The sequence below is a fragment of the Tupaia chinensis genome, unplaced genomic scaffold (assembly GCF_000334495.1).
Source record: "Tupaia chinensis unplaced genomic scaffold, TupChi_1.0 Scaffold141231_1, whole genome shotgun sequence".
Taxonomy (NCBI): domain Eukaryota; kingdom Metazoa; phylum Chordata; class Mammalia; order Scandentia; family Tupaiidae; genus Tupaia; species Tupaia belangeri.
The window spans coordinates 1794286-1806790 of record NW_006201094.1 but is presented as its reverse complement, the minus strand read 5'-3'; the positions used below and the strand labels follow the sequence as shown (position 1 = coordinate 1806790).

At 36.6% G+C, this 12505-nt stretch overlaps 1 protein-coding gene across 1 annotated transcript in view; it reads right to left on the bottom strand.

The window, feature by feature from the left end:
• Nucleotides 1–556: 556 nt before the first annotated feature.
• Nucleotides 557–12505, bottom strand: part of OPA1 (OPA1 mitochondrial dynamin like GTPase) — a gene marked incomplete at its 3' end in the record, with an annotated part of 73685 nt that continues 61736 nt past the window's right edge. The window contains 7 exon segments of the mRNA XM_006162962.3: nucleotides 557–667; nucleotides 1344–1437; nucleotides 2634–2750; nucleotides 5392–5532; nucleotides 8609–8688; nucleotides 9161–9269; nucleotides 10821–10973. Coding sequence (XP_006163024.2) covers nucleotides 557–667; nucleotides 1344–1437; nucleotides 2634–2750; nucleotides 5392–5532; nucleotides 8609–8688; nucleotides 9161–9269; nucleotides 10821–10973 — 805 coding nt within the window.

Sequence of the window (12505 nt, the reverse complement as noted above, 5' to 3'; positions counted from 1 at the left end):
TACTTTCCTTAAAGAACCAAACTGGGCCTGGAAAATGATGTTATTCAGGCTCTACTACTAAACATGAGAAAAGACACATCATTTTTCAATTACTTATAAAACGTATATGCTGGTAAAACTCATCAAGGCATTGTACTGTCTGATAATTATATCCTGAGGGATACGAAGGAAACATATTTGTGTATATTATGACAGTGATATACCGCTTCGGTAACAGCATTAATTTAGGGTGAAATTATGAACCAGGGGCATCCATGTCCTGCTGTAGTGTCTCTTCTCATAATCCTGTCAAAGAACCATGACTGTAGTCCTTTTACAAACATACAAAGTGGCATTAAAAAACTAAAAGGAAAATGACAGAAAATGGAAATAAAAGTTAAAATGAGGAGGTGATGGGACTTCAGGCCAGCAACTTACTCTCAAATAGTTCGGAGAAAAACAATGTTCCTTATAGGTACTCATACTCTTCTGTAGGTATGAGGTGAAATGGAAAAACAAATACCTGGAAAAGGGGAAGGCGGAGGGCGGGAAGGCGGAGGGTGGGAAGCATACTCACTGAGGTCTTCGGCCAGCTGGACTCGTTTCCCAGTAAGCAACTTAACCTTCTTCTCGCTGTCTTCAGCAAAATCTTCCAATACCTCTTTAACATTTTTCTCTAATCGCCTAACTGTGCAAAGTAAATAAGAAATCTGAAAAGTGCTGTTTTTAATGACTGCACAAAGATGACAACAATTTACCATAGTGTTTTTTCATCATATTAGATACTGTTTTTTTTTTTTTTTTTGCCAGAAAAAGAAAGGGACAGGGAGAAAGCACGCTCCGATGGGGCATGGTCACGTGCAATCCCTTCTCCACTTCCACTTCTCCATTCTCTTGCATTTTCAGCACGCATGCAATGCAACTGGTGTGTTTTTCAAGCTGCCAGGACCAGAATTTGACTTGCATAGTCAGCCATGTGGGATCTAGCTCTCCTCACCATTGTGGGGTCAGCCCTAGCTCTATTGTTAATTCATGCTTCTCACAGTCAAAGAATTGCATGCTAAGAGAATATCATATTCTTACACTTTTAATAGAAATATAGATCTCTCTCCCAAAATTAAGTGATGGTTAGAAGTTCATTCCTACCAGTTTTGGGTAGTGAAGGAAGACTCTATGTATATCTCCCATCTTATTCAATTATGATTTATTTTTATTAATATTTTATAGGAAAATTAAAATTCTTAGTTTTTCTATTATAGTAAATCTATTTTTAAAGAAGTACTTGGGCATCTTTCTATTAAGAATAGATGCTGTTACTATTATTTTTAATGATGAAATTAGAAAGCAGGCCCTGTGTGGCTTACCTTCAGTGTTTGTAAGTTGCTGCCGTAAAGTATTCGCAGTGATGGCGAGCATGCGCTGTATTCGCCAAAACAAGACCACATCATTGCATTCCAGCTGAAATAGTAAGTAATTAAGATTACTTTAAAAAAGTAATTATAAACACACACAACTATTAAAATCAGTACCCATATCCTGATCCTTATCCTATTTAACTAAAAAATACTCAGATTTACCTAATACATATATTCCTATTATAGACAAAAAGCTATAGCAATTTTTCTGTATAGATCCATGAAATTCTTCATGATTTGGGTTCTGTCTTCACCACTCCCATATAATTATTTTAATGATTTTGATTCCAATGACAAAACAAACTTGGGAAGTAGAGGATTTTTATTAATTATATATAGGTGGAAACTCATAGCATATACCCTGAGTTTGTATTGAGTTTCAGAAAACCATGATTATCTCAAATATGACCTTAAGTTAACCTCTGTTCTTTGAGTGTGTACTCCACTGATTTTTGCAATTTAGCTATCTGTGAAAATAAATAGATATTTTTAAAAATTTATTTATTTTACAGAGAGGTCTTGACAATTAAAATTATGACAAGAAACTTGCCACGTTTACATAGATGAATTTAAATAGAAATTTATTTTAAGCTGCAGAAAAGTAAAGTATTTTAGAGGTCTCGATTAGACAAGATAATCGATTTAACAGATCTTTTACAAAAGAATATTTAAAATAATTTTTTATTATAAAAAAATGCTCAAAATACATGCCTGCTGCCACCTAGGGGCTACTTTATAAAATGTGTCATGAAATGTAAAATAGTTCACTACAAGTATTTTATCAGGTTCTCTGAAAGGTTTAAAGAAAGATTTTAGTGATATGAAAAAGAATTATGATACACACAAAAAACACTATAGACATTGTTCTCCAGTGTGATTTCCACTACACAAACAGATGGTTAAACACACAAATATACATACATCTTCCCTATGCAGAGAAATACATAAGAATGTTAACTAAAACTATTTCTGGTCAGGGGATATAACCAACTATTTTTGTTTTTCACATTTATGCACACACCCATTTTTTATGGGTACTAGGGGTGACATGCATGTGAAATGCAATTACTAACAGTGGCAAATGTGACTGAAAAGAAATGAGTTAGGTTATTCTTTATAAATACACATAATTCCCCCAAATGATCAAAGGACTTTAACATCAGAGCTAAAGTTTATTTTTAAACATCTTTAAGCAACTATTGATGAAAAAAAATTCCTCCTTGTTTTCAGAAAGCTTACCTCAGAATCTACAAAATGCCTTTGGTAGTAATAAAACCCTCTTCGACAAAGGTTACAATGGTTTAGAGCTGTTTTTAAGAAATGTCTTCTATAAACTTGATGCCAAGTATCCTTAATCTAAAATGAGAAAAGAAAACAAAAACCAGAATTACTGTCTATTTTTGAAGTTGGTTAACCACTGTAAGAAACTGTAATTAAAAGCAATAGCAATGTAATTATTCTATCAACCATTTTAATTCACTTACATTTTTTTCCAAGACAAAGATTAGCTTTGCTACTACTCTGAAATAAATATAATTCAAAATTTGTAGTGTTTTAAACCAATGCTTTATTACATTCAAACAACTATGGGGTAGAATAGACAGGGTGGGAATTATCTTCTAATTAAAAGTAAACAGGGGCCAGCAGGTGGACTAGTGGTTAAGGCACTGGGTCCTACCTAACCAACTCTGAGATTCAAGTCCTGAACCCAGCAGCTTGAAAAACACTGGGCTCATGTGTGTGCATGCATACAACCCACAAGGAGATGGAGGAGAAGGAACTGCAGTGTGGCCATCCCTCTGGAGGGTGATTTTTCACTTTTCCCCTCTCTTTGGTGAGTGCATATGCCCTATGGCAAAAATCTTAAAAAAAAAAATAAATAAAAACAAGGCAAAAAAAAAGAAAAAAGCTGAAAGCACTATTTAAAGGCTGAATTAGGGCTAAGAAGGTCATCTGAAACTATACCTATCAATCCAATGATATTTCATTTCTATTAAATTTCACTGCTACCACACCAATATGATCCTTGACACCTTTTTACTACAGAATCTGTTAGAAGGTTCAATGTTCTTTCATACCTGCTGTCTTTTTTTTAAGGATGACAATAATGTTAAGTAGGTAGAACAAATATCATTGAGATATCATTGGCGGCCAGCAGGTGGCATGATGGTTAAGGTTGCTGGGCTGCCACATGGCCAACTGCAGTTTGAGTTCTGGACCTAGCGGCTTGCTTTCTCACCTCTCTCTGTGTCCCTTGCTGGTCAAATTAAAAGAAAAATAAGTAAATAAATAAAGTTAAATAAAATAATTATTTTAAAAAAGATGCCATTTGAAAAGTTAAAAAAAAAAAAGTGGGGCTCAGAGAGACTAGGCATGATAAAGGTCGTACTCCTAGCTACTGTAACGGAACTGTAACAGAATTCACATCTTCTGACCTCTATTCCATCCCTATTCTTGGTACTTTGGTAGTTATTTTACAGCTCTGTAAAGTGACAAAGAATCACCTAAAATAAACTGAGATTTTTTTTTTTTTTACTTACAAAAAGTAATGAAGATTTACAGCCGATTCATATTCAAAGATACTAGCAAAGGCTTTAAAAAAATTGCATAACCTCTTCTATTCCACTTTCGACAGTTCCTGCTATCGTATTAATCAAAGTGTCAACACTAACAGCCACATAAGGTTCAAAAGAATCAAACTGAATATGACTTAATGAGCTATATGACTCAAGTGGATATATTAAGTCTGTATTCACCTAAAAATACCACATAATCCTTAGTTTTAATCACATTTTGAATTTGTAAATAATGCTAGATGTTTAATAGCTTTAAATGCTTTGAGTTTTACCCATTTTCTTTCTTGTTCTGACCTCTGCTAAAATTTAAAATAAGTATACTCTTCCCCAAGTACAGTAACATAAATATCAGATAAATATCTGATAATCTTTTTTTTGGGAGAGGTTTTTGCTATAAAGCACGTGCACTCACCAGAAAGAGAGAGACAGGAAGACAGAAAGTGAGAAATCACCCCCCCAGGGCGGATGGCCATGCCACAATCCCATCTCCATTTTTCTCTTGGGATCTCGGGCATGCACACACACGTGTCTAGAGTGAGTTTAAGTCATGGGGTCCAGGGCTCCAACCGTGGTCAACCACATGGAGGTCCAGCGATGTAGCCATTACGCCATCAGCTGGTTCCAATATCAGATAATCTTTAAAGGAATTTGTGTGTGGCTCTGAAATTCTTTATGTGATTGCCTTCTCTACTAGATTTACTCTTCCAATTGTGTCTCAGTTAATCATACGCTTATTAAGCTAACAGAGCTTTCAAATCCTTTACATCCTAACTAAGCAGGGGGACCCCGCACAGAAACATGATTTTGTTTGTTTATTTTTTAATTTGTCTCAAATAAGTATCATGAAAGTAAGCAAAAAGTAGCCTGAAGTATATACTGTTTATACCCTCATATTTACTATAAATGAAGAAAATGAGACAGAACCCAAAGGTCTTATCCAGCTTAAAAAATCTTAAATTCATACTCTTTCTAGCTTATACCTGACTGAGTCACATTTAGCTACACGAACACATATGAAGAATATATATGTTTACACATGTACATCTTATATACATGCATGTGTATACATGTATGAGTCATAATTAAACAGAAATCCTATTTTACAGTCTGAAACAGTGTGATGTGGTACAGGGGTCTGGGTGGGTTTCATCCCCTTTTGCAAGTAACTGTTGAACTTGCCAAAGTAAATCCAATTTACTAAGACTCCATTTCCCTACTCACAAATTAAACCTTAAAAATACTGAGAATACAACTTCTCCTCACACAATCAAAATGACTAAGTGTTTAATGTAAGCAAACATACAGAAGATTAGACAAGTCAAGCACTTAAATATTTAAGGAACACATTAGGCATGGTGACATTTTTCTACAAGACACGAAGATTAAGGAACAGACTCATGCTCTTGGGCCATGCATATTACCAGGCTTGGATCCACATCTACTCCTCGGGACTCAAGGTTCTTGCGGACTGTAGTTATCTCATCACTTGCAAGATAAGCAGGGTGCTCCTCGTTACATTTCAACATCTTCTCCAGTTCGTTCTTAGTTTCATTGTGAACACACTTCAAAATGATTAAAAGAGGATTATGTTTAGATGGGTTGTAATTTGGCACTTGGACAAACAGTCGCAAATTTAGTAAATATGTTCGTACTGCGTAGGTGACACAAGCTTAGTCTATCATTCCTAGATCTTCTTCCAGCTCTTCTCCATAACCGTTCACAATATCTTCACCAAAGCAGGCAAACATGCATGTACTAGTTGTAAGTTTAAAAGCAAGACTCTTATACTGTGTCAAATTAATGTTGCCATTTTAAAATTCTTTATTCAAAATCACACTATACACATAACTGTCATCAAATTCACTTATTATTCTAAACAAGGTATTAAAAAGAACTTTGTCTCAAACTACTACTTAAATGGAATCTTGAATATCTATAAAATAACACTTAAATGCATATAATTTACTAGTGTTCTTTGACCACATCACATGTTAGTGAAAAAAAAAAAAAACAAAAACCCTTACTTAACAAAGAGAAATTTCGCTGTTTAAATATTTGCTATCCAGACTGAAGTAGGAGGGAAGTCTCTGAAAATCACCACACCTGGCTTTCAGGCAGATCTACTCTCCCATCCATCTTGCCTGAATTTCTGTGAGTTTAGCTTAGAGAAGGTAAGAATGTTTCAGAGAGTGATTTTCCTAGAAAACTAAGGAAAAAGTAGCACAAAAGAGCTTGCAAAAAATTAATGTCTTGTTTTTAAAATGGATGGTCATCAATTTTTTTTTTCCTATTAAATCCTGTCACTCAGAAAGATAGGAAATTTTACACAGCTACCTAAACTTGCAATGTGAGACTTGGGGACATTTTTAGCATCTTCCAGAATCTGTTTCTTGCTGTAACCTCCAGGCATGAGGTCTAGAACAGTGTTTTCAACTGAAAGTGGGAGGGTGAAAAGGTTAGAGAAGGAGAACTTGACTAAGTCTGAAACGAGCTGCGCCCCTTCCTGTCCAAGTCAGAACAGCCTAGAAATTCTTTTCTGAGACTTCCTTCTCTCAGCCCTTCTGTAGAGCAGAGATAACTGATAAAACATAAATATAAACACCTCCCTGGATGATTCTGATGTCCTTCCTATAAACATATTCCAAATATGGCCGCTGCTCTATAGTCAGCCTGAGTCTTACCACACAGTCCTGAAACCCTGGAGGGAGAAAGTTCCTCTCTGAAGGGTTTCCAGATTCCTCTTCTATTGACAGACCCTTTGTATTGACCTCAAAACTAATTCTTTTGCTTCTCTTGGAGGGATTCCCTACGGTACAAGCTCCTGAGAAAAATAACTTATAACCAGGAATCATTCCTCTCAGAGACAGTGTGGACAGTGTATTTACCATTAATTGCAGAGGCAAGTTCTGTCATTGTCGTTCTGTACATAGGTTAGGCCTAATTCCACTAAGTCCTGATGGCCAGACACCATTTTCCTTCTGAATTTACCTATCTTACAATAGCTCTTTCTAATCAATGCCCCTTGCTGTCTGATGGATCCCCTAGACATTCTTTTCTGACAGACTCCCTTCTCTCAGCCCTTCTGTAGAGCAGAGATAACTGATGCACCCTGGACACGTGTGTGATCTAATCGCTAACTGTCCACTTCTTCAGCGTCTCTTCAGTCTCTTAATGACTCATCTTCTACAAAAATTAAAACTAAAAAAAGGGAAGAAGATTGCCTCTTCACTCTTTTGAGTCAAATTGAGACTCAAATCTGATAGAGAATTTGTGAAACAAGAAATGGGGGAAAATAGAATAAAATAGGGTATTAATTAAATAGTTAACACTATTTAAAAACAAAAATAAAGAAATAGGCATATGTCACTTGGTAATTTTTCATTCCCTTTATCTCTTCTCTCAAGTTTTCCATTTCTTGCTCTCCTTTCTAGGATTTAAAAAACAAAAAAAGGGGCCAGCAGGTGGTGTGGTGATAAGGGGCACTGGACTCCTACATGGCCGACCCCAGTTTGAGTCCTGGACCTGGTGGCTTGCTTTCTTGCCCACTCCCCCCGCCCCTGGCAAATTAAAAAATAATAATATAATAATAACAAATGGAATTAAATAAATAAATAGATAATTCTTAAAAAAAAAAAGAAAAAAGTAAACTGGCTGCCATTTCTTTTTGTTATTCGTGATGAATTCACTTTCAAATTTAGATACTATTCTATAGGCTCTTTTTTTTTGCTTTTTTAAAGAGGTTTTTGCTATAAGGTGCGTGCACTCGCCAGACAGAGAGACAGAGAGAAAGCGAGAAATCCCCCTCCAGGGGGGATGGCCACGCCACAATCCCTTCTCCTCCAGTCTCCTCTCGGGATCTTGGGCACACACACACATGTGCCCAGCGTGAGTTTAAGCCACTGGGTCCGGGACTCGAACCGCGGTCGACTACGTGGGAGTCCAGCGACATAGCCATTACGCTAACTGCTGGTCCCTCTATAGGCTCTTTAATTTAGGGAATAAACATAAAAAGGAGACTGTGGTATCAGAGTAAATGCTAGAAAGCAAAGAAGTCCTAAGAACAAGTAAGGAATAAAAAGGAGGCAAAGTGAGCTCTTTAATGATTTATATATTTTCTTGCTGTTTACTCATTTAAACAAATTTTTATACTTAACTTTACCATTTTATTCATCTCAAATGCTTACTAAAAGAATAAAGCCTATAAATTCTACTTTTGGTCTGAATATTTATACTTTGTGAACACAGAAATAAAAAGTATGAAAGAACCAAGTAATCTGCATAGATGATCAACAGAAAAATCCAGAAATAATGTAACAATAATCACTATACTCTTCTCCCGTACCACTCACTGTACATCCTCTGAAACCCTGCCATTTTTTTTCTATTCATAACTTTAAGCATCTTCTTTCTTTTTTCCCTCAAACAAGGCATTGAAATGAACAGAATAATCATAAAGAAGCATGTTTCGTACCTCTTTTCTTTAATAACACAGCTGCTGCACTTTTTAAGAACACTTTCTTACGTATCAGTTTATTCTTTAGTCTAAAGATTCGTTAAGTTTAGACAGGCTGCTGAGATAAGACATCTGAAATTCTGAAAATGAACAAAATTACCAATCAGCTATTTCTTTGCTTTTACCTGTTCTTGAGTCCGGTTCTTCCAGTATAACCACCTCTTTTTCCAATCGGGACCTACCATGTTTTCAATTGCATTTTCAGCTAGAAAATTAAACAAACAAACAAACAAACAAAGAAACAGATTAATTCACCAAAAATTTTATCACTTACAGTACATAAGTTATAAGTGATAAAGGTCTTGCTTTTATAACTACTTCAAAATGCTTTATCAGCATGAAGTCAGTTGAAATGAAAAAAAATTGTATGACTAAGATGCCACGTATAATAAAGAATAATGTACAAAAAGTACAATTGCTTATAAAATTTCTATAATCACAGAGCTAAAATATTTTGAATTATACCTCTTTAGAATGAGTACACACGAGCATGTTTTCAACTTATTTTTCTTAGTAATTACAACCCAGTTGGCTGAAAAACATCCCATAAGCGGTACTCACTTGTAGTATTAAGGACTATAATCTTGCAATGTTCATTATCGTTTTTACAAATACTAACACTGGGTCACTCCATCACAGTGAATACTCAGAACTCAAAAACCTGTGTCCCTACTTACTATCCTTGAGACGAGCCTGAAGAGCCTCTTCCATAAAATAAATAGCTGCATCCCACTGCTGTTTATCAGATATGGACCGGTCTTCTAAAGCATTATGTTGAATAACCCTCTGAAATAACAAGGAAAGAAAATGCTAATTTACACCTTATTTTTTTTAAGAGAAATTTTTGCTATAGGGTTCAGGTGCTCCCTGGAGAGAGAGAGAGACAGAGAGACAGGGAGTAAGAAATTATTCCCCTGGGGGATGGTCACATGGCACTCCCTTCTCCTCTCAGGATTTTGGGCATGCACTGCAGCAGTGTGAGTTTGAAGCTCCTGGTCCAGGACTTGAACCGTGGTTGGCCATACGGGAGTTCAGCAATGTACCCATTACGCCATCTGCTGGTCCTAATGTCTTATCATCTTAATAACTATTCATACTCACAGATTAGTAAATATCACAAGTAACAGATTTATCTAAAACATGAAAGTATGTCCCTCTCATAAATGTAGGCTCCCCTTTTTTTTGCCTGTTTGTCAGCTTTCTACCTAAAATATGAAAAGTGAATAGATATTCTCTCCTAACCCAAATGAAACAAGATAACCATCTCTGAGTAAGAGAGAGAGTGAGGGAGCGAAAGAGAGAGGTATATCACACATTCAACTATAGAACCCTAATATTTTGGGGTTAATAATTCAGATCACCTCCACCTCTCCTTTCTTCCATATGACCTATGTGTTAGCATTTTCAAAAAAGAAAGAAAAAAAATAGCATTATTTTAACTGTTTATAGTAGTGAAAAAAGTAACAGGGTAGATACTTAGAAGGTCTAGACATTCTTAAATGTTATTCATTACAATTGAAAATTGGTTTCTGAATCTTTTAATTTTTGAGTGAATGAATAAAAATGGTACCATCCTCTCAGATGGCCAGTCTTAGTAAGTCATTTAAGAAAAATGTTTTTCAAACATGAAGACAAACTTTTCTTGAAAACCAAATTATAATTACAACCAGCCCATACTACAACAAGTATTTTCCTCCGAAATTGCTCAATCCTGTTATTCAACAGCTTTACTCACAACTCTGAGCAGAGCAGGTGCTTAATAAAAGTTTGATTATGGGTGGTGGGAATGTTCTACATAACAAAAGATTTCTCAGGTGGTGGAGGTCAGGAGCCAGGCTTTGTAGTCTGACAGCAGGGCTTGAATCCCAGCTCCTCCAATGGCAACAATAGAACTGCTTTAAGAATTGAATCAAATAATGCTTGCAAAAAACTTAAGAGTTTCTGGTGCCTAGGAGGCATTCAATACATGGCAGTTAGGGTTATGATTTTAGAGTCTAACATTTTGTGCTTCCATCCATTGAAAACCAATGCATCCAGATCCTTTTGTTGCCACAGAGGGTGAAATTAAAAGCAGCTACCAACAGATAGGCAAATGAAATGGCAAATAAATGTCAATTTATAGAAGTTTATGGGACATTGTTCATTACAAAGTTTGCCTTTTTTCCAGAAGTGATAAGAAGTAGCAAAAGGTCATTTTTTAGAAGGGCAGAGAATTGATCAAGGGCAAAATTTACGATTGTAAATCAACTTTGGCATGTAATTTAAATAGTCATACAGCATTATCAGAGAAATTATATAAAAATATGAGGCTGACACCCTAACATATAAATGACATACCAAGCTGTCTTCCGCAAAGTCATTCCACTTATGGCGTTTAATACTTTCTTCCTTAACAGCCTCTTTAAGTTTATCAAATATATCATCATGTTCTTTTCCTTTTGGTTCTGTCATGAAGCGAGAAAATTCTTCTTGTAGGGTCTCCCAAGCGACCTATAATTATTTAAGAGAAAAAAGCTGTATTTATATTACATACTTGTACTTAATAGGTAACATGAAAGTAACACTGGAATTCAAGTCAAGTGGCTGTGCTAAATCAGCTTATCAGAAATACTGATGCAACCGCATGAACAGAGGCAGCAAGTACAAACCATGGTCCGGTGGTCTCACACTAGTAGCTGGGAGGATAGACCTGACTTCCTAATGTTCTGCACAGTATTTAAAATTTTAAGTTAGTTGCCAACATTTAAAAGCCGAAAGACTTCCTACAAAAACCTGCATTGCCAGCTTGTCAGGTATCTGGGAGCAGTGGACTCATATTACATGACGCAAGCTGCTGGAACTGACTACTGGCTGCCTGCTTCAGATAAGGCATGCAATCTAAGACTGCCACCACTTATTTCAGCCCCTAAGACATCTGGGCATGCTTACTTTTTCCACACCATACAAAGTAAAAAAAAAATCTATCAGTTGATTTAATCACCTTCACCTCTTAGCCTTTAAGCAAAGATGAAACAATGCATCAATACTTTCAAACACAGCTAAGTATTATTCAATTTTATAAATTACAGTTAACTCCTAATCACCTGAATAATGAAGGGAAAAGCATAGTGTCAAAAGTGATTAAGGGACCAGCAGTTAGCGTAATGGCTATGTTGCTGGACTCCCACGTAGTCGACCATGGTTTGAGTCCTGAACCTGGTGGCTTAAACTCACGCCAGGCACATGTGCGTGCGTGCCCAAGATCCCGAGAGGAGAATGGAGGAGAAGGGATTGTGGCACGGCCATCCCCCCTGGGGGGTGATTTCTCGTTCTGTCTCTCTGTCTCTCTCTCTCTGTCTTTCTGGTGAGTGTACGTGCCCTATATCAAAAACCTCTCCAAAAAGAGAAAAAACAAGTGATTAAGAATTAAATCTACTAATGACTAAGTGCATTTTTATGCTGGATTTTATAACTGGCCCACCCTTATTTTTAGATATAAAGAAATTATGATATAAAGAAAGGGGACTGTTCAAGAATGCACAGTGAGTGGTGAGGTGAGTGTTAAAATCCGTTTCCTGAGTTTCATCAGCTCCACATCCTTTCCACCACACCTTAGGCAGAAAGTAGCAGGAGACAGAATCATTGATGCTTTTATAATATAACTACTTCCACTGCTTGAGCTTTAGGCTATGACAATATCCCATCCCATCACTAGGCAAGGCCCAGTAATGAGGAGGGCTAGCTCGCGCAGGAACGGCAGCGGCTCTCAGTAACTCAGGAGTAAGTGCATTTAGAGCCAGCCAGCCAGGACTCGGCAACATGCAACCTAGGCAGAGAGGCAGCAAGAGTTCTTGGAAAGAAGCCTGAAGAAAATGGAAACTGGTGAAGCTAGGACTGGAGAAGACTAGGGAAGGCGTCAAACCACACCTAAGTAATTAGAAACCCACACAGTGCTTCTAAGGTACGCGTGAAAAGCAAAATTACTGGTGGTATCGATTTTCATAGAGAAGCAGAGGATACGCTGACTCTTAGCTAGGTCAACC